Raw genomic sequence first — 23,097 nt, forward strand, 5'->3', positions numbered from 1 at the left:
TGGTCGGAGTAGATGGAGCTGATAAAGTTAATTTGGCAGACAAGAATTTGACACTTGCCGCTGTTGAAAACCCAGCCCTCCCTTTGCACTTCATGCAGCGGGGCATGCAGGTTGTGGTCGTGCTCTGCTATGGTCCTGCCCACCAGGGCGATGTCATCAGCAATGCACATGCAGCCAGGTTCCTGACACGTGATGCGATCCATATGTTGTTGGAACATCTCATGGCTAATGGATAAACCAAAAGGGAGGCGCTGAAAGCAGTACCTTCCAAAAGGAGTGTGGAAGGTGGTTGATTTCCTGTGAGCATTTGTGCATGGACCAGTCGCCATTCTTGACGTCAAGTTTGGAGAAAAAGTGGACACCGGCAAACTGGGGGTTCAGCTCCTCCAAGGTCAGAATTTTGTGTTGATCTGAGTTTTCTTGTCATGCCATTTACCCGGATACATGCATTTTAAGATGTGTCGCGGTAAAATGTTTGCGCTGGTACCCATGCCCACTTTTGCCTGAGCAAGTGTGTGTCCTCTTTTCCTGGACAGGAAATATGAATGGATGCAAATGCTTCTAGCGGAGTAGTCAAATCAGTGTAACTTTGACGACATGGAACATCTGTTCTGCTTGCTCACTTGTGCTTGTAATCTGATGTTCAGGATCAGTAGTGCTAGTGTCACCTGCAACTGCGTGGATGAATCGATTGTGCCACGATGGAGAATAGCGAAGCTTGTAAGGTTTGTATTCAGGACTCTTCCCCGCAGTGTCTGTCTTAGTTTTGCGAGAGTGCCAATTCCAGTGACCCCTTACTTTGCATATGGAGTTAGGTGCTGGACAGGCTTTAGACAAACGTAAAAGCCTGCACCTTGTACATGGTGACTTGGATTTGGAAACCCTGTTCAATGCACCTATAGTCTTTGTAACACATAGGATTGAAGGCTTTTTTGACCTGCGATGATGGACTCAAATTTGCAGCCATCCTTCAATAAGGCATGTAATCTTTGGGTTTTTCCAAAAAGATCCTTTTGGTAGAGTTCCGTCAGTGAGGATGCAATCACAAGCTCGATGATGCAATCTGCCAGTTCGGAGTCAGTAAAATCACACTCTCAGCCTTTGGCACGACAATAACTGACAAACTGGTTTATGGATTTGCTGGGCTGTTGTCTGAAAGACATGAATTGGAGTCGGTGCACTCGAAAATTAAACTTGAGGCGTAATTGTTCTTCTAGAGTGGACCAGATCTTTGAGGGATCCTTCTGTTCTTCATCCCTAAGACAGAGGTGTTCAGACAATGTAGTCCTTCATTGTCAATAGCTATGCATATCTTTGTTACTTGCTTCTGTGGATCAGCAATGGCCAAGTCCTCGAAACAAAGCTTGACTCTCTGCTTGAAAAGAAGAAACTCTGAAAGCCGGAAAAATGCTTTCCAATTAATGGTAGGGAAAGGTGTTGCCATGATTGCAATGACTCTGTGTTGTTGCACCTACAGAAGAAAAGATAAGCTGCAAAGGCAAATAACAGAAGGACTTGCAATACCACTTCTTAACAGACTTGGGTGGTGTGGTGCTGTCTTCTGCAATGGAGAAAAAGGAAGTTGCAGTTCCACTGGTGAACTGCTTTGAAGGTTGTGCCCCTGTCACTTGCTGTGGATATTTGTTGTAATACCACGTCTGAACAGGCTTGGAGATTGTGGCAGTGTTGCCGAATTTGTGTGCTTTTGAATTAACCCTGCCCAAGAAGGGTGGATTTGACACCAGGAAAATTGAAGGCCCAAAACTGTAATGGTGATTTTCCTTCGACAAATAGCAATAGTGATCGCTCCTCCTGAACAACAACAAAGTCTTTCCTCCGTTCCTCTTGGCTGTCGTCTGTTTTGCTCTTCACCGATGTATAACGGTGCTCCTCATATCGAAAATTGTGCCAATTTTGTGCTTGACCCAGTAGCCCACTGTCGTGATGGCGCTGAACTGTCCGATGCACCAATACCTCTGCGTAGCGTTCACTCGCCCAGACTTCAAGTTGCTCTCGATGTGAGAAACTGACTTCAGAATCCCCGTGTCAGTCGAGTCAACTTCACAGCCCGAAGTGAAAAGAAGCTTACCCAGTTGCTGCTGACTGCACTGCTTCGAAGGTAAGAAGGCTGGAAGTGTTGGGGTGTTGGACATCCACATCGTTGCTGAGCAAATTTGAGAGAAAACAAAATTGCAATGTGGTCTGATCTTCCAAGAGGAAAAGAAGTGTGCTATCTTCAGAATGCTAACACCGTTATCAGCTTGTAACGTGTCTATTTCTTCTAAAAACCCAGCAGTGACGATGTGTTGCATCTTTGAGTCTTCAGAAATTTCACCACTGTTAACATATTGCGTGTTCTTTGAACCTGTGTTGGTAGAGACTGTACACAAAGACTGACCACTCCAGATAGGATCAGTGACACAATATTGTGGATTCTTTACTGAGTGCTGAGACAGCAGCTGGTACAACAAGATGTTCACTGTACAGATCTTTCTTCAAGACTGCAAAACACTCAGAATCATGTGGTGTGTCACATCATAGCTCTTACATGACTAACATGATCTTGTAGCCATACTTTTTAAAGGTGTATACACACACACACAGTAGTTTTGAAAGGGAGGGGGGCAGTGCCTGTGCAAAGGGAACCACTCACATAAGAGGAAAGATGGGAAGTTTGGTGGTCAGCAGTCTTGTGGGAATAGGATCAAGAGAGCGGGAGGCAGATCTTATGGATAAGATGAGCTTGGGGAGGGCACGAGGAGAGAAACTGGAGAAAGATGTGAGTTCAGAGGTAGGACATCGGGAAGCATTGCGGGGAGGTTTGCCTTGGGGAAGAGGAGGAAGCAGTAGAGGTAGCTGAACAGATGATCTAATCTTCGTGAAGAGGTGGTATTGAGTTGATAAAGTACATGACACATTTGAGAAGACTCAATGCTTCCACATAACTTACACACCCTTATTTTAAATCAACTTACCAGTAAACTTCCCTTTTTGCAGTATTGTGAAATGATACACCTGTGTGGTGCATCCATACATACACCAAAGAAAGTTACTAGATTTTCATGTCTTAGTTCTCGCATCTGGAATCAATATGAATAATTCAGTTAGACACATCTTAAAATTGAATGTATATATTTTCTTCAAATGAACATGTCCGAGCCACTAAACTTGTAACAGAGAAAATCTTGCCTCCAAAGTCCTCAGTATATATCTATATATAAATCTATCAATCTCAGTCTTAAAGAAAGAGAACTTTTGGACACTAAGTGATTCAAGCAATATGGGGAAAGTGCGGGAAAAGTGGTGGTGACATAAAAGATCAGCCATTGAATGGTTGGGCAGGCTCAAGGAGCCTTAAGGCCTACTTATGATGCTATTTCTTATATTCTTAATCATATACATTACTTCTTTTTGGCTGTCCTTTACAACAGTATCAGTGTAGATATTTTTTAAGTCCTGAAGAAATGTTTAATTTGTGATGTTACTAAAAGGGTTGTGTTACAGTTTCCAGTCAGCTATGTTTGTTAATCTCATTACATCAAAACTATCAGATATCTCCGCCTCTGGCTCAGTTGTTACAATGTATTTGGTCCAGCTTTGATTCCTGGTCTATGCTGAGTTAGCTGAACTCAGCTAGGGGAGACTAAAGAGGAATTATAACTGACAGTCACAGTACTCCTAGACGGTGGATGAGTAAAGAAACCAGGGTTACTACTCCCAAGCATGTTCCAGGGATCCCTACAGTATAGTGTATGTCTTTGGTTATCAAGGGAAGATTAGGGGTCTTGCAGCTGAGTTGGTCGTACTCCTGCCTTTAAGCCTGAAAGTTTGAGTCCCGCTCCAAGACCTGATGGCTACAGAAAGAGCATTCAGGGTGTAGCCTATCAGGCTGTTAATTAGCCTACAAATGTTCCATGCTATTCTCCAAGGGAAAGAGTGTGAAGATGCACAAACAAACAAGGGGAGGACAGGACCAGGCTTGAAAGAATAGTCTATCAGCCATCATTGCTTAGGCATGTACATATAGATCACTTGGGCTTAGGGCTGTGAGGAGCTACAACCCAGCAAGGGTCACACCTTAGAAAAGGAAAGGGAAAAAATTGTCATGAAAGCAAATTCTAAAATGTATATAAGGTTTTTTAAAACTTATTCTTAATGCTTAATTGCACCATTGTAACTGTAACCAGATTTGTCATACCATCTGCAGTTCTTGTAGTATTGATTGCTGGCTCATATCTGGAGATGTTGATCCATCAAGGTATATAAGTGCTACGTAATTTCCCTGTCATGGCAGAAATGAATGAGTACCACAGCAGTGATTAAGACATTGTGTTCATTTTCAGTAAGTTTTCTTCCAATGGATTAGCAATTTGACTTGGTGGTTCTCTCATGAAATCTCACTGTAATTATAGAACTAGTGTATGTATCACAGATCATGCAAGCTAAGTCATTGCAGTAGGACAGTTGATGTAGGCCTTTGTGTGGGACACTAAGCTGTCTGCATCTCATGCGTGCTGATACCCATTTCATTGCATTGTCTTAACAGGAAAATGAAGGGACTCTGCTACACTTATTGTAGGAATGTCAGTTGCTGCAAGGCTTTAAGGTTGTAGAAACCACTTTGAGAGACTAAGTATTATCCTCACCAGTATTGTGCATCTTGGCAGACCTATCTTTAGGGTGTTCCCTGATTACAGGAGGAGGCTAAGATATTTACGATCTTTGGTGGGGGGTCAGGGATGTAGGCAGAATATATAAAACTGTACACACTTCATCCAAATACTGATTCTCCCGCATGCCCCTCCACTCATGCCACATGCTAGTGTACCCAATCCTGGGAAGTTCCATGGCCATCCCTGTTCTCTCCTAAAGATTATTTTGAATTTCTGTGCACATTTGGAACATTTTTCAGTTAATAGATTCAACATGAGGTTGGTCACTACTGTGCCTAGAATCAGACATTCAAGCAACAAGGGGAGTGTGTACACTGCAGCAGAATGATAACACACTATGAACACAACTTGTTTGAAATCAAGGATCTTATTTATTTGTAAATTTGTTTAGTGCCAGTGTTTGAATTCATGAGAACAACCTTATTATGAATCTATTATATTGTTAACATTGCTGAATGCGTCATAAAATTCCATTGGAATTGCACCTTTAGGTGACACTGTCATCATGTTATCTACAATGGAGCTTAGACAATGGTTGGAATTTTATGCACCCCACCCGTAGGAGCAGGCTGGGAGGTGGTGTGGGAGGGTGGGGGGAGGTGTGTACAATTGGGTGGGATGGTGGGGGGGGGTGCCGTGCCAATCAGCTTCCTGCTGCTTTCCCGCTAACTTGCCCACCGCTGGAATTTTACCAGCGACGGGTAGGTGCCATACGGTTCCCCTGCCCTTAAGCCAATTGTTGCAATCTTACAGGAGGTGCCAATTAACAGGCCACCTACGCATTCATCATCCAATTAAGGTTGGTGGGCAGAACAGGGACACGGAGGGTTTGCAGGACTGGCCAGCCAGCAGCCCCACTGGGTGAGGTGGGCGCCACTCAGGCAGAAGGTGAGAGCGAGGGCGCCTCAACATGGAGGTACTCTCAAAAGGATGCAGAAGGTTTCATAACAAAGAAGGTCTAGAGCTGGTAGGGCCAGTGTGGAGGGGGATCCACTAAACAATGATTTTGGCCGCGCCTGTAGCCATTTCAGCCTTGGGGCTCCATCATAAGGGCATAGACAGCAAGCTCCAATGACCCTGTGACCTCCCGCTGAGAGGCCACTCCAAACCATAGCCGGGCCAGACTCAGTGTGGGGAAGGGGGGGGGGGTCCATGTGATGCTGGGAAATTTCCATGAGTGTGGGAAAAGGGCCCCTAAGTGGTGCCTTAGTTGCCATGTTGCTTGCCCGGCTCCATGAAGCAGGTTGCTAGTTCCCGTGGCAGTCCTCCACTGGGGAAACTCATCCAGAGGCGGGACAGTGTCAGGGAGCTGTCCCAACAGGGTGTTCAGCTACTTTCCCAGCCTCCCTGCATCCAAAGCCACCTCCAAGGGGCTAGGAAAATTCCAGCCATAGAATCACTAACAGCAACATCTGGATTTCCATGTTTTATTACACGTGTGTGGACTCCAGAAGTGGCCGTCAGTTTCAGAGGAGTAATGATGGTGAATACTGACAGTTTCGCCATCATTGTAAACTTCGGGCCAATATTATGTGACTATCCCTCAAATAACGTTAAACTGGGGGTTTGAAACTGTATGCTATACCCAATCTATACCACTGGGTGGTTCTGCAATGCTTATGCTCTAACACATAGGCATAATCCCATTTGAAGAATTTTACCTGTGAGGAATTTGCGTATGAATTTGGCATTGTTATTAATGCCAATTAATTGTTATTAATTATTAATAGTAATTGAAATAATATTCATTTTCCTGTTTCAAAAGCTCACATGATATTGCTTCATGACCATTGTCCAGTCATCACACACATCCTGGTATCACATTCTGCCTGTCCCACCTGTGAACTAGTGTAATAATTTCTCCTTTTCACCATGTCATTGGTTAACTGGGCTGACGGATCCTCCAGTTCACCTCATCCTCACACACACTCCTCCCCAATGAGATGCTTTAACTGTTCTCAGCCAATTGTGGCAAGGGAATGGAACTGAGTGAATTGCTCTTTCGGAGAACCGTTATAGACACAATGGGCCGAATGGCCTCCTTCTGCACTGTAATAATTCTGTGATTCAATTGTCTCCTTACTGAGACTATACCCTGAATTTCCATTCTGGGATCAGGAGGCTGTGGCGTAGTGGTAATGTCACTGAACTAGTAATCCTGAGGCCCAGGCTAATGTAGGATTCAAATCCTACAGTGGCAATTAGTGGGATTTAAATTCAATTAATTAATAAATTCAATTAACTAATAAAAATCTGGAGTTGAAAGCTAGTCCCAGTAATGGTGCCTTGAAACTATCATCGATTGTCCGAAAAATCCATTTGGTTCACTAATGTCCTTTAGGGAAAGAAATCTGCCGTCCTTACCTGATCTGGCCTACGTGTGACTCCAGACCCACATCAATGTGGTTAATTTTTAACTGCCCTCTGAAATAGCCTAGCAAGCCAAGGGCAATTAGGGATGGGCAACAAATGCTGGCCTTGCTAGCAATGCCCACATCCCATGAAAGAATTAAAAAACAAAACACAGTGTGTATTCCTCGTCCCTTCAGTGATTTGGCAGATGTGTTCAAATTCTTCCCACATTCTGTATTTTAACAACTTCAATCTTTTAAATTCCATTATAATCTTGGGTGATCTATTTAATTTTGCTGGAATATCAATCATATGGGACATACTGAACCAATGAAAGTTAACACTATAAATGAAACAGAAATGAATTTGGTTTGAAAAGCATTCCTTTGCTAATATAAAGAAGAAAGAAAATTAAGAACCTACATTTATGTAGAAGCTTTCAGATTCCTAGACCATCTCAAAGCAGGTCACAGCCAGTGAATTACATTTGAAGTTAATCACTATTGTTTTGGGGGCAGTTGTGGGAGCTAATTTGTGAACCGTAACATCCTATAAACAGCAAATAAGACATATTTGCAGATAATCTGCTTTGGGTGGTGCTGGTTGGGGGCTGACTGCAGATCTGGATACTGGGAGAACTTTCAGTGAAGCAAGAATTCAGCATTCTTTCAATAGTGTCCTGAAATCAGGCTAGATTAGATGCTCAAGTCTAGCATTGGTGGTGGAATGCACAAATTTCCAATTCAACATTGGGAATGCTACAACTAAATTACATCACTGTTACTCAGTTTCACGAACTTCGATTTTGAACGAGACCCCTCCAATCAGGCCCCACTGTCCAATCAGAACAACAAGTAGAAGGGGATGGGATTGTAGTGACCAATCAAAGCCACAGCGAAAAAAAATCTCCAGCTAGTATCCTGAGAGATGAGTAAATTGCCTATTATTCTACTGCTGCTATTGTAGTGTTATGTTATCTTCAGGTGTAAATTGAGTTCTGTACAGCTTGTGTTTGTGTTTGTGAGATGGTCCCTGGTTTGGAGCTGAGGATTTTCATGTTGAACCCAGGTTGGATCAACAAACAGTCTTGTGACTGAGGGAAAAAAACAAAGTTTTTTTTAAAACCAGATTCATGTGACTGGCAGTTTTTGTTATCAGTTTGTCAAGAGGCTCTACAGCAGGGGTCGCCAACACGTCAATTGCGAGCTACTGGTAGCTCATGTCGGCCTTTGAGTAGCTAGCATAATGCTCCTGACAATGCAGTCTGATCGCCAGCATTAATCTGCGCATGCACATCCTGATGTCACCGCACACTGACATCATCAAGCGCACTGATGTCACCAGGTACTGACATCACCACATACTGACGTCACAGCAGGATGAGCAAGCAGTGAGGGAGAGGGGGGGGGGTGGGGAGAGGTATCAGGGAGGCAGGCAGCACCAAGGAGTGCAAGCGAGTGGGAGAGTAAGCAGGGGAAGAGCAAGTGGGGTGGGTGGCTCGCGATATTTTCCTTTATCAGAAGTAGCTCTCAGGGTTAAGCCATCAAAAGGAAAAGCTTTGTGAGTTTTTCAAGAAAACACCAGACAGTGTGTTAAGCCAGGTTTTCAGAAGAAGCCAGTGAAAGAGTTGGATATTGGTTGTTTTTAAAAGAGTCTTCCAGGGCTACTGAACTGGAAAAACCTGGGACCTGTTGATTTTAAAGGGGCAGGCTCTTTGAATTGAAACCTGTTTCCTTTGGAAACTGACCTTTGGAAAATAAGAGTTGCTACTGTTATCTTGGTTGATTGAAAAGTTATCAGCAGCGCCACACCATCAGGACAGGAGCAGACAAGACTGAACCAGTAAAGGGAAGATTGCATCGCTCGCTATCGACAGGACACCAGTACTTCCATAGTCATATCCTGGAGGACTGGACTTGAAAGCTACTGGAAGAAAATCCTGGTTTTGTTGTACGGTGAGACGGATCTGTGGACTGTAAGAACTTTACTCCATGCATCTGCTAATTAATGTGTAATCTATATACATCGAACGTGATTTAGCTGTTAATTCATGTTTAATTTATGTTGATTCTGGTTTGCGTGTTAAAGCAAAATCTATAAAAGTGAAATCTTGTCTGTTTGGTTTTTGGATTCCTAAATTGGGTTCAGACAGTGGATTTGATTCTTTTCGTTTGTTGGTGGTGTTATGAATGCTGGACCTTTTAACATGATTATGTCTGAAAGATCGTCACTTTTAAAAGTTCAAGATGGAATCCAGAAGGTCAGTTGAACTCACCTCCAATCTGCGAAAGGTTACCAGGACAACAGGGTGAACAGATCAAAGATGATCTTCTGAAGAACAGACTACAGCACTAACATCTGAAGAACAGTAGGTTTCACCCTCCCAGACTTTTGGATCATAAAACAAGAAGTCAGTCATTGCAAATGCACCAGGCAGGTGTTAGGACCTGTGACAATGGAAGGTCCAAGTAGTTTTGTGGAGCTCAAACTACAGGTCTCTGCATTTGGAGCAGAGCAATAAACTATTGAATTCTAAGTCCAGATAAATTTAACAGACTTTCTGGAGAAAACAGGCTGTAAGGAAAGAACCATCAGGTTGTGGCCTCAAGCAGGCTGTAAGAAGAGAACGCATCAGGGTACAGCCTCAACGCAAGCTGGAGAGAGAGGGAGAGAGAACGCCTGCTCTCTGAAGATATACAGCGAAGGGCTTTGGAGATCTGAACCTGCTTTGAGAGTCGAAGTTTGTGGAGAAATAAAGGGCTCACAGGATCAGCAAAAATCACATTATCCATGAATGTCCAGGTTGGAAGTGTCCGGAGAAGGGAACAAAGAGAATATTGATTTTTTTTTAAGCCTGGGAGATCCAACCCATTGCAACTGGGCGGAGTTTGGGACTTTTAAACATAAGGGATTTCATCATCATAAAGGACTGTGTAATGTCTAAGCGTGGTGTGAGGTTTTGAAGTGTTGAATAGATGAAGAAACTACCTTTGTTTATAATTTGGGATATCAGCTACTTATAAAGTAAATTTAGTTAATTGGGGATTTATTTTAGTTTAGTTGTTGTAATAAAAGACTTAGGCCGGAATTTTACGCTGCCCCAGGGGGTCGGATGGTGGTGTGGGGGCGGCGTAAAATTAAGCGGCAGGCTCCGGGAGGCCTACCCACCCTGATTCCGCCTCCAAACAAGTTTACGGAGGTCAGGCAGGGGGTGGGAAACAGCCCGCCCGCCCGAGGCCAATCAAGACACTTAAGTGGCCACTTAACGGGCACTTAAGGGCCCTCGCCCGCCTCCAAGGGTATTTTACCCGTGGCAAGCAGCTGTGCTGGGGACGTGAAAGGCCACCCAGCGATAACTGCCGGTCTTTCCGTGCCCCGGGGCGGGGGCATGGCAGTCGGGCACAGGGTGCCCGATTGAGTGCCACCTCCACCTCCCAACCCACCCCCGGGACCCAAGACACCCCCCTCCCCTCAAAGGACCACTCCAGCCTCACCAGAGAAGGACCGATCCCCCAATGAGGCATGCCCCTACTTACCTTCCCTCCTCGATCCATTGCGTCAGCTGGGCTGCAGTCCCATCAGCGGCCACCGCTCCCAGTGGCGTTGCTGGGACTAAGATCTGCCAGCCCACGGATTGGCCGGCAGCTCACTGAGGCAGGACCTCCTCCCTCAAGTGGGTGGAAGACCCGCCTCGGGATAATTAAAGCCTGTTGGAGATCCGTAAAATACAGGACAGATCCCCAGGCTAGGCGGAAGTGAGTTCGCCACCGACTGTCACGTCGGAATCCGGCTCCCATCCAAACACCGTAAAATTCCAGCCATAAAATGTGAAATCTTGTGTAATTTGTTAAATTGGTCTGGGGGTACATATCTCGTATTCTTCATGTTAATCTCTCTGAGGTCTTAACAGTGGTCCTCGGTATCATAACTGTAGGCAAAGGGAAAGAAGTATATGATTCAGGGGAGGCTGTGGCATAGTGGTATTGTCACTGGACTAGAAAACCAGAGACCCAGGGTATTGCTCTGGGGACATGGGTTTGAATCCCACCACAGTAGAAGGTGGAATTTGAATTCAATTAATAAATCTGGAATTAAAAAACTAGTCTAATGATGGCTATGAAACCATTCTTGATTGTTAGATTAGATTAGATTAGAGATACAGCACTGAAACAGGCCCTTCGGCCCACCGAGTCTGTGCCGAACATCAACCACCCATTTATGCTAATCCTACACTAATCCCATATTGCTACCAAACATCCCCACCTGTCCCTATATTTCCCTACCACCTACCTACACTAGTGACAATTTATAATGGCCAATTTACCTATCAACCTGCAAGTCTTTTGGCTTGTGGGAGGAAACCGGAGCACCCGGAGAAAACCCACGCAGACACAGGGGGAACTTGCAAACTCCACACAGGCAGTACCTGGAATCGAACCCGGGTCCCTGGAGCTGTGAGGCTGCGGTGCTAACCACTGCGCCACTGTGCCGCCCTTGTTGTAAAAACACATCTGGTTCACTAATGTCTTTTAGGGAAGGAAATCTGCTGTCCTTACCTGGTCTGGCCTACATGTGACTCCAGACCCACAGTAATGTGGTTGACTCTTAAATGCCCTCTGAAATGGCCTAGCAAGCCACTCAGTTGTATCTAACCGCTATGAAGTCAATAAAAAAGAATGAAACCGGACGGACCACCCGGCATCAACCTAGGCACTGGAAATGACAACGGCAAACCCAGCCCTGTCGACCCTGCAAAGTCCTCCTTACTAACATCTGGGGACTTGTGCAAAGTTGGGAGATCTGTCCCACAGACTAGTCAAGCAACAGTCTGACAGTCATACTCACGGAATCATACCTTACAGACAATGTCCCAGACACCACCACCATCCCTGGGTATGTCCTGTCCCACCAGCAGGACAGACCCAGCAAAGGTGGCGGCACAGTGGTATACAGTCGGGAGGGAGTTGGCCTAGGAGGCCTCAACATTGAATCCAGACCCCATGAAGTCTCATGGCATCAGGTCAAACATGGGCAAGGTAACCTCCTGCTGATTACCACCTACCACCCTTCCTCAGCTGATGAGTCAGTACTCCTCCATGTTGAACACCACTTGGAGGAAGCACTGAGGGTGGCAAGGGCACAAAATGTACTCTGGGTGAGGGACTTCAATGTCCATCCCAAGAGTGGCTCGGTAGCACCACTACTGACCAAGCTGGCTGAGTCCTAAAGGACATAGCTGCTAGACTGGGTCTGCGGCAGGTGGTGAGGGAAAAACATACTTGACCTCATCCTCACCAATCTGCCTGCCACAAATGCATCTGTCCATGACAGTATTGGTAGGAGTGACCACTGCACAGTCCTTCTGTAGACCAAGTCCCACCTTCACATTGAGGATATGCTCCATGGTGTTGTGTGGCATTATCATCGTACTAAATAGGATAGATTTCGAACATATCCAGCAATGCAAAACTGGGCATCCATGAGGCGCTGTGGGCCATTAGCAGCAGCAGAATTGTACTCAACCACAATTTATAACCTCATTGCCCAGCATATCCCCCATCAAGCCAGGAGACCAACCCTGGTTCAATGAAGTATGCAGCAGGGCATGCCAGGAGCAGCACCAGGCATACCTCAAAATGAAGTGTCAACCTGGTGAAGCTACAACAGATGACTACATGTGTAAGTAGCATGCAATAGACAGAGCTGAGCGATCCCATAGCCAACGGATCAGATCTAAGCTCTGCAGTCCTGCCACATCCAGCCGTGAATGGTGGTGGACAATTAAACAACTAACTGGAGGAGGTGGCTCCACAAATATCCCCATCCTCAATGATGGGGGAGCCCAGCACATCAGTGCAAAAGATAAGGCTGAAGCATTTGCAACAATCTTCAGCCAGAAGTGCCGAGTTGATGATCCATCTTGGCCTCCTCCTGAAGTGCCCAGCATCATAGATGCCAGATTTCAGCCAATTCGATTGACTCCACGTGATATCAAGAAATGGCTGAAGGTACTGGATACTGCAAAGGCTATGGGCCCTGACAATATTCCAGCAATAGTACTGAAGGCCTATGCTCCAGAACTTGCCGCGCCCCTAGCCAAGCTGTTCCAGTACAGCTGCAACACTGGCAACTACCCGACAAAGTGGAAAATTGCCCAGGTATGTCCTGTACACAAAAAGCAGGACAAGTCCAACCCGGCCAATTACTGCCCCATCAGTCTACTCTCAATCATTAGTAAAGTGATGGAAGGTGTCATCAACAGCACCATCAAGCAGCACTTGCTGAGCAATAACCTGCTCAGTGATGCTCAGTTTGGGTTCCGCCAGGGCCACTCAGCTCCTGACCTCATCACAGCCTTGGTTCAAACATGGACAAAAGAACTGAACTCAAGAGGTGAGGTGAGAGTGACAGCCCTTGACATCAAGGCAACATTTGACTGAATATGGCATCAAGGAGCCCTAGCAAAACTGGAGTCAATAGAAATCGGGGGAAAACTCTCCGCTGGTTGGAGTCATACCTAACGCAAAGAAAGATGGCTGTGGTTGTTGGAGATCAATCATCTGAGGTCCAGGACATCACTGCAGGAGTTCCTCAGGATAGTGTCCTCAGCCCAACCATCTTCAGCTGCTTCATCAATGTCCTTCCTTCAATCATAAGATCAGAAGTACGGATGTTCACTGATGATTGCACAACGTTCAACACCATTCCCGACCCCTTAGATACTGAAGCAGTCCATGTAGAAATGCAGCAAGACCTGGACAATATCCAGGCTTGGGCTGATAAGTGGCAAGTAACATTCGCGCCACACAAGTGCCAGGCAAGGCCATCTCCCCTTGACATTCAATGGCATTACCATCGCTGAATCCCCCACTATCAACATCCTAAGGGCTGCCATTGACCAGAAACTGAACTGGAGTAGCCATATAAATACCGTGGCTACAAGAGCAGGTCAGAGGCTAGGAATCCTGCGGCGAGTAATTCACCCCGACTCCCCAAAACCTGTCCACCATCTACAAGGCACAAGTCAGGAATGTGATGGAATACTCTCCACTTGCCTGGATGGGTGCAGCTCCAACAACATTCAAGAAGCTCAACACCATCCAGGACAAAGCAGCCTTCTTGACTGGCACCCCATCCACAAACATTCATTCCCTCCACCACCGATGCACAGTGGCAACAGTGTATACCATCTACAGGATGCACTGCAGCAACGCACCAAGGCTCCTTCAACAGCACCTTCCAAACCCGCAACCTCTACCAACTAGAAGGACACGGGCAGCAAATGCATGGGAACATCACCACCTGCAAATTCCCCTCCAAGTCACACACCATCCTGACTTGGAACTATATCGCCGTTCCTTCACTGTCGCCGGGTCAAAATCCTGGAACTCCCTTCCTAACAGCACTGTGGGTGTACCTACCCAACATGGACTGCAGCAGTTCAAAAAGGCAGCTCACCACCACCTTCTCAAGGGCAATTAGGGATGGGCAATAAATGCTGGCCTAGCCAGCTACACCCACATCCCATGAATTAATTTTTAAACAGGTACAATGTGTATGCCTTACTATACCTGTGTTGGTCGCATGATATTCAGTATTGCCCTCTTCCTTAAGATGTTAAAAGTCTTGTGTATGGTGTGTACATCTTGCAGGCATCACACTTAACTCCCTGCTATGTTTTAGCATATCTTTCCACTCATCATGAGCAACATCATGGGAGATCTGATAATGTAACTAGAAAATATTAACTACATCTCCAAGATGACATATAAAAGGCTTAAATAGAAAAGTTTCTGTGTTTAATTGTTTAAATAGTAGAATAACAAGGGAGAAGATCATCTGTTTATTTCAATCCTTAAAGACTTAGTTCCTGAAATAATGCTTTGGGATTTTAGTATATGAAAGATTAATGTATTTGTCTGATAAATCTCTCTCTTTAAAATTAATGGATTAAAATAGTGGAAAAGAATATCAGCCAAAAGCAAACTTTCAGGGTTATAATTTTTCTTGCCTCTCACATGTAAAACAACAAAATTAACATGGGACATATAGAAACAATGAAAACTAACAGTATAAATTAAATATAAATGCTAAGAATGAATTTGATTTGAAAAGCATTTCTTTGTTAATATAAAGATGTCTAACCAACAATCACCTCTTACAGTTGATTGGTCCTACTCTACTTCCTCTTGATCCAATGACATTCTCTTTCTATCTCCTCTTACTGAATGAATTCCCACATCTCCTCCAATGCTAAAACTTCCTCCACGAAGCACGGTTCCTCTTTTTGTGCCTAGAACTTCATCTCCCTTCAACTATATATAAAGTTCAAGTCTATCCAAGACTTGTATGCTGCTCCCATACTTGATGAGGCAAAAATCTCTATTTTATCAATACCATTATGTTCATTTCTCCTCTTAACTTTCCTTTCTTATGCTTCCAAAGCTTGAAATGTATTGTTCTACACACTCTTCTTCCTCCTTCCATCCTGCTGCTGAAATCACTGTTAGCACTGTCTCCTACTCAATCTGCCTGGAACATTTTGCTTTGTTCAGTTTTGCCTTCCTCCGCCATTCTACAGGTTCAAACCCTAGCTTGGCCTTAGCTAATCAAAATTCTTGATTTTTTTTTGTCTTCCCTCCTGTTCTTTGCTGTCTTTTCTGCCCGTGTCCTGCACTCCACGCCTTGGCCTTTCATCGAGATTTCTCAATGAAGAAAATACTGGAGGCTGGAGCATTGTTTTGGAAGCTGTGTGAGGGCTGATGGAACACCCTGCTGGATTTAAGCTTGAATGTGTTCACCTCTGGAAAATCGCAGTATATGCCTTTCACGTGAAATCTGTCGGTGTATATGGAATCTTACATCGTGAAGATAAAATCCCACTGAGGTGAATTGGCATATATTTCAAGGTTGTGTTTTGAATGAATTTTAAATACTATTTCAATCAATTTTTCTTAAGCATTTTATTCCTGACAATGATCTAACCTTGCTCAATAAAATGTAATTTAATGATAGATTTTAACAAAGTAAGAATTCCTGAAGCAAACTCACCTGGTAAAGGCCGACTGTGGTATAAACTACTCTGTTTCCAAGTTTATCTCTGAAACCATAATTCTGATGACTTGAAATGTTAGTTTTAGATCCTAGGCTTCCACCTTCTTTGGTTGATGGGGTAGTACCAGACAATGCATCAACGTGTCTCTGTGCATTGATATGGAAACAAAAGCAGCATTTGTGTAAAATTGTGCTTCATTTTATGCCTGTATTAATCTTGGATAACAGCAAATATGTTGAATGCGGCCAATCCTGTACCTTGTCTTTCAGGATAATGATGTCTTCATAACTTATTTTCCACCACATATCCTGAACTTGATTTAGAAATTTACCTTTCTGTGCCATTAGGAAGGCAACAAAAATAGCTGCAACAAAAGCCAATACCACGACAACGACGACTAAAATCACAACAGCATTATCTGGAAAAACAGAGCAGACCAAATGAGTACATAACTAGACTAAACTAAATGGACAATAGTCATTGAGAATGTGTGTGGTCAGTCTTTATCAGGGCTGTAATGTATCAGTATCTGCCACAAAGAAATTTAAATTCTACAGAAGGCAGTATTACAATAAGGGGAATTGCAACTCCCAGGTACAGACATGCTAACTGTTGCGAATTGATCATGAGAGAAGTGACTTCTGGCTAAAATTATGCTTCTCTTGCGATCTTGCAAGAGGGCTCCAAAATCTCATTTTGCCACTGGAAGGCCAGAGGTGAAGCTGTTGGTGGAAGAGACAGGAAGCTGGCAGCGGCTGTGCACGGGACCTGAAAGCGTGGTTAACATGGAGGTGCGGGGGAAAGAGAGGGAGCACGGGTCAATGATCACTGCCAGTATTGGGAGGAGACCTTGTCAGTGGCGGTGGTTCTTCAAGTTTGGTGTGGGCTCCAAATAGCACATTTTCAAAAGAAGGCATTTCCAGTACCTGTTGTGTTCTGTGGAGAAGGTGTCACATTAATGATGGTGGTATTCGCTGTAAGGAAAGTACATGATTTCAGATCAGGCAAATAACAGTCACACCCTGCCTGCGAAATTACTTTGTAAAGCTTACTTTTAAATTTAAGTCAGGCCAAAGAGAACGAGCTCCAAAAATGTTACAATGTTCTAACTCATTGATCCCTCCCTATTAAAATTGTGCCACTGATAATGTTCAGAGGAATGGCTGTCCACCCCGAGTTTCCTCCACCCATTTACAAACTATGCACTTACTAGGATGCCCCATTTCCCTCTCTGATGTTAATACATGCCATTTGCAAGCGTTATATTCAACAATATATTGGCATTTTTCTGAGTTTCCAGCACTAGTGATTAGGGGCGTGTGACAAGTCAATTGGATCTGACTATTACTGTCTCTGTTCAGTCCTTCCCAGTGAGTCATCGTGCACCTTAAAGGAGATGCTGATAGCAAATGAACAGAGGGGAAGAATTTGTCAGTCAACGTACATTTGTGAGAAGGAGCACCGGTACATTCACATAAGCACAAATTCACTAGTGTATGGTTGTCATTTTCAAAATTTAAATTTCTCAAACATCCATTTGCAGTTACTTGTCACAGGTGCGGTGGTAATAACAGTAAAGGAATTCCCTGTTAGATGATTACAAGCCATTAGGTTCAATGTGGTAGGTTTCCAACTTCACTGCCCGTGGAGCTAATCTGGAGAAGTGGCCTTTAATAGAAACAGTCCAGTCAGTGGATAAAAATCAAAACAGAAAGTGCTGGAAATACTCAGCAGGTCTGGCAACATCTGTGGAAAGAGAAACAGAATTCTGATGAAAGGTCACAGACCTGAAACGTTAACTCTGTTTCTCTCCCCACAGATGCTGCCAGACCTGCTGAATATTTCCAGCACTTTCTGTTTTTATTTCAGATTTCCAGCATCCACAGTATTTTGCTTTTGGATAAGAAAATCAGCTGAGGTAAAAAAACAGGTCCATCACTGCAAGCTCTCTGTCTCTGCTAAAGCTGCAAATTACCCCCAATTGTATTATGTGGCCGAGGGCCAATGCCATCAAGGTTGTAAATGTAGTCATTAGGTGACACCAAGCTTGACTGTAAGTGCTTGAACATTGTAGGAGATTATTGACTTTAAAGGCCTACTTCTATGATAGGCAGCCAAACTCAACATGGCACCTTCACAATCTATGCAGCTGAGATTGGCATTGCTGCATCATTGTTCCAACAATTTCCTCTGTTTTTAAACAACTAATCTAAACCACCACCTTCTCAGAAAGTGCATTTCCAGTACCTGTCGTGTTTGATGGAAAAGGTGCTGTAGCATTGAAAATAACGATGCCTATAAAAGATAAACAAGATATTAGATGGAGAGGGAAGATGAAGAGAAATTTCTTCACTTAGAGAGTTGTCAGTATCTGGAACGCACTACCTGAAAAGCTAATGGAAACTAATTCCATAAACAATTTTAAAAAGGAGTTGGACAGGTACTTAAGGATGAGGAACCTACAGGATTACGAACAAAAAGTGGGGATGTGGGACTAAGAACGACTGCTCTTTCACAGGCTCGTGTCTATGTCTTGGCCTGAAGTAGTGATCTGTTAAGAGATTATTTAGCTGTTCAGGCAGGAAGGCCCTGGACACTGTCTCTGTGTTTGTGAGTAGTTTGTTGGGTCTGGCCAGGCAGTCCAAGAAGCCCCAAATAGCCTCCAATAAGCTGGGGAGAGGAAAGATCAGACTGAGTTTCTGCTTCTGAATCGCTGTCTAGTGATCTCTACTAGGAAGTGCATACAGGTATGGGTTGTGTGTGCTCATGTGGATATTGGGTGAAAAAAAGATTGTACTCATCTCTGATGCCCTGAATGGTTGAATAGCTGACTGAGGGACCATGTGCTTGAGACACCAGTTGAACTGTTACCCCAGCAACAGCCAGTGCCTAAAATTGGAGGGGGTAGTGTGGGAAGAAAGGAGTTGGAAAAATACTTGGAGAAAAGATTTTACAGGGCGATAGGGAAAGAGGAGTGGAGTGCGACTATTTGGACAGCTCTACCAAAGAGCTGGCGCAGGCACAATGAGCCAAATGGCCTCTTTCTGTGCTGTCTCATTCTACTGTGGTGAGAGGGTGGATCTTTCCTTAACACATGCTGGGTATTGGCATAAGTACCCAATAGGTAGGAAGGACTTTTACCCACCTAAACAGGTAGGACTTTTTAAAAAGTTTTTTGTAGATGCGGTAATATAGTTTTTGTAAGAAGCTCTGACCTGTTATAGATTAAATAACGCCACTAATGAGCTTTACAAACCACTGTCGATCTATATTGGGTTTATGTTTCAAAAAAATAGCAACTGATGATTTTTATGGCAAATCTCTTGATTTTTAATAGTTTGCCTCCTGACTTATGAGATGGTGGGATTGGCATTACAGTAGGTGGGAAGCCAGCAGGATAAGTAGCCATCCAGCCAGGTGCTGAGTGGGACCTGGTTCAACTTAAGAGCCTGGCCTAATTAACATCCTGCTCAAAATGGGCATCCAGAGGCAGCTTGCTGGCTTTGGGCCTAGTGAAGGTTAGGCAGCCTGGAGGCTACCATGCCAGCAGTCAGGTGAATTATGTTTGCATGTGGATGTGAATTATGGTGTGGGGAGGGGCTCAGGGGATGTTCAGGAGGGTTTTGTGGGGTGTGGGAGGGGGAAACCCAGACAGCAGTGACACAAATTTTTTTTGTGGGGCTCAGAGGACACCTGTTCATCCAGGCTTCAGAAGGATATGTTTTACACTTACCTGACTGGGCGTCTGCGGGGCGTTTGTCCTAAGTGGAGTATTCATGGCTAAACTGCACCACTGTCCTGGCTAAGTGATAGTGCCTAGATTTGCATTTTTTTATGAGGCACCCAACTGATTCAGGTAGCTTCTCAACTCCCAATTACTGCCTTGGTTGCATACCCTTCAAAGTCTTGCTTAACAAAAATCTGTTGATCTCAGTTTTGAAAGCTTCAATTGACTCCCTAGCCTCCACAGCTTTTTGGGGGAAGTGGTCCAGATTTCCACCATTCTTTGTGTAGAGAAGTGCTTCCTGACATCTCCCCTGAATGGCTTAGCTGTAATTTTAAGTTGAGCCCCCTTGTTCTAGACTCCCTAACCAGAGGAAATAATTTATCTCTATCTACCTTATTAAATCTTTTAATTGTCTTCAGCACCTCATGTAAATCATCCCTTACTCTTCTATACTGAATGGACTACAAGCTTAATGTATGCAACCTGTCTTCATAGTTTAACTCTAAGCCCCAGTATCACTCGATAGTGAAAAAGGACAAAACTAAAGGCTCTGTATCTGAATGCGCGTAGCATTCAAAACAAAACAGAAGAGCTGAGAGCACTTATAGAAATAAATAAGTACGATCTGATAGCCATTACAGAGACATGGCTGCTGGATGACATGGATTGGGACCTGAATATTTAAGGGTACATGGCATTTAAGAAGGACAGGAAGCTAGGAAAAGGTGGAGGCGTGGCTCTGTTAATTAATGATGGTATTAGCGCAATAGAGAGGGATGGCCCAAGTTCAGGAAACCAGGATGTAGAAGCAGTTTGGGTAGAGATGAGAAATCATAAAGGCAAGAAGTCACTTGTGGGTGTGGTGTACAGGCCACCTAACGTTAACCACACTGTAGGGCGGAGTATAAAGGAAGATATAATGGCAGCTTGTCAGAAAGGTACGGTGATAATCATGGGGGATTTTAACTAACATATAGACTGGAAAAATCAGATGGGCAGAGGTAGCCTAGCTGAGGAGTACATATGTTTATGGGATAATTTCTTGGAACAATACGTTCTGGAGCTAACCAGAGAGCAGGCTATACTAGACCTGGTATTGTGCAACGAGATAGGATTAATTAATGACCTCATAGTTAAGGCGCCCCTAGGTAGCAGCGATCATAATATGATGAATTTTACCTTCAGTTTGAGGGAGAGAAGAATAGGTCCAAGACCAGTATTTTAAACTTATATAAGAGCAATTATGAGGAAATGAAAGCAGAGCTAACTAAAATAAACTGGCAAATTAGATTAAGGGATAGGTCAATAGAGATGCAGTAGCAGACATTTAAGGGGATATTTCAGAATACTGAGAATAGATATATTTCAACGAAAAAGAAAAATTCCAAGGGGGGGACCCGCCATCCGTGGTTAATTAAAACAGTTAAAGATAGTATTAAACTTAAAGAAAAAGCATTTAATTGTGCAAAGATGGGAGGCAGGTCAGAAGATTGGACAGAATATAAAAAATTCTGGGGAATTAATAATAAGGAGATGGCAGATGATTTGAACAGGTATTTTGCATCGGTCTTCACGATAGAGGATACAAGTAACATCCCAGAATTAGCTGAAAGGAGAGAGGAACTCAAGAAAATTACAATCACCAGGAAAGTGGTACTGAACAAATTGTTGGAGCTGCGGGCTGACAGGTCTCTGGGTCCTGATGGACTTCATCATAGAGTCTTATAAGAAGTGGCTAGTGAGATAGTTGATGTGTTAGTTTTAATTTTCCAAAATTCCCTAGATTCGGGGAAGGTTTCACTAGACTGGAAAATAGTGAATGTAACTCCTTTATTCAAAAAGGGAGGGAGACAGAAAGCAGGAAACTACAGGCCAGTTACTTTAACATCTGTCTTAGGGAAAATGTTAGAAGCTATTATTAAAGACGTTATAGCAGGGCACTTAGAAAAATTGAAGGTTATCAGGCAGAGTCAACATGGTTTTGTGAAAGGGAAATCATGTTTAACCAATTTATTGGAGTTCTTTGAGGGATTTACATGTGCTGTGGAGGAAGGGAATGGGTGGATGCATTGTACTTAGATTTCCAGAGGCATTTGATAAGGTGCCACATCAAAGGTTATTGCAAAACATTAAAGCTCATGGTGTAGGGGGCAACATATTGGCATGGATAGAAGATTGGTTAGCTAACAGAGAGTATGCATGAATGGGTCATTTTCTGGTTGGCAAGATGTAACGAGTGGTATGCCATAGGGATCTGTGCTGGGGCCTCATCTTTTTACAAATTATATAAATGACTTAGATGAAGGGACTGAAGGTATGGTTGCTAAATTTGCTGATGAAACAAAGATAGGTAGGAAAGTAGGTTGTGAAGAGAACATAAAGAAGCTACAAAGGGATATAGATAGGTTAAGTGAGTGGACATAAATCTGGCAGATGGAGTATAATGTGGGAAAATGCAAAGTTGTCCATTTTGGCAGGAAGAATAACAAAGAAGCATATTATCTAAATGGTGAGAGATTGCAGAGCTCTGAGATGCAGAGGAATCTGGGTATCCAAGTGCATGAATCGCATAAGGTTAGTATGCAGGTACAACACAATTCGGAAAGCTAATAGAATGTTATCGTTTATCGCGAAGGGAATTGAATACAAAAGTAGGGAGATTATGCTTCAGCTATACAGGACATTAGTGAGACCACATCTGGAGTACTGTGTACAGTATTGGTCTCCTTATTTAAGGAAGGATGTAAATGTCTTGGAAGCAGTTCAGAGAAGGTTTACTAGACTGATACCTGGAATGGGCGGGCTATCATACGAGGAAAGAATGGACAGGCTGGGCTTGTATCCACTGGAATTTAGAAGAGTAAGAGGCAACTTGATTGCAACATATAAGATCCTGAGGAGTCTTGACAGGGTGGATGTGGAAAGGATGTTTTCCCTTGTGGGAGAATCTAAAACCAGAGATCACTGTTTAAAAATAAGGGGTCGCCCATTTAAGACGGAGATGAGGAGAAATTTTATCTCAGAGGGTCGTGAGTCTTTGGAATTCTCTTCCTCAAAAGGCGGTGGAAGCAGAGTCTTTGAATATTTTTAAGGCAGAGGTAGTTAGATTCTTGATAAGCAAGGGGGTGAAAGGTTATCAGGGGTAGGTGGTAATGTGGAGTACTCAGTTCAGCCATGAACTTATTGAATGGCGGAGCAGGCTCGAGTGGCCGACTCCTGCTCCTAATTCATATGCTCATATGTAATCATCATCGCACAAAACTGGCATGTGGGCATAAAATTCATCCTAT

General features: G+C 43.8%; 1 protein-coding gene across 1 annotated transcript in view; it reads right to left on the bottom strand.

The window, feature by feature from the left end:
• gucy2g (guanylate cyclase 2g) overlaps positions 1-23,097 on the bottom strand; it is a 94,420-nt gene that overhangs the window by 48,606 nt on the left and 22,717 nt on the right. The window contains exons 8-11 of the mRNA XM_068053285.1: positions 16,338-16,498; positions 16,077-16,226; positions 4,199-4,282; positions 2,976-3,080 (exon numbers count right to left, since the gene is read on the bottom strand). Of these exons, the coding sequence (XP_067909386.1) occupies positions 2,976-3,080; positions 4,199-4,282; positions 16,077-16,226; positions 16,338-16,498 (500 nt within the window). The remainder of the gene's footprint in view (positions 1-2,975; positions 3,081-4,198; positions 4,283-16,076; positions 16,227-16,337; positions 16,499-23,097) is intronic.

This window comes from Heterodontus francisci, chromosome 20 (assembly GCF_036365525.1).
Source record: "Heterodontus francisci isolate sHetFra1 chromosome 20, sHetFra1.hap1, whole genome shotgun sequence".
In the NCBI taxonomy this organism is placed as follows: Eukaryota; Metazoa; Chordata; class Chondrichthyes; order Heterodontiformes; family Heterodontidae; genus Heterodontus; species Heterodontus francisci.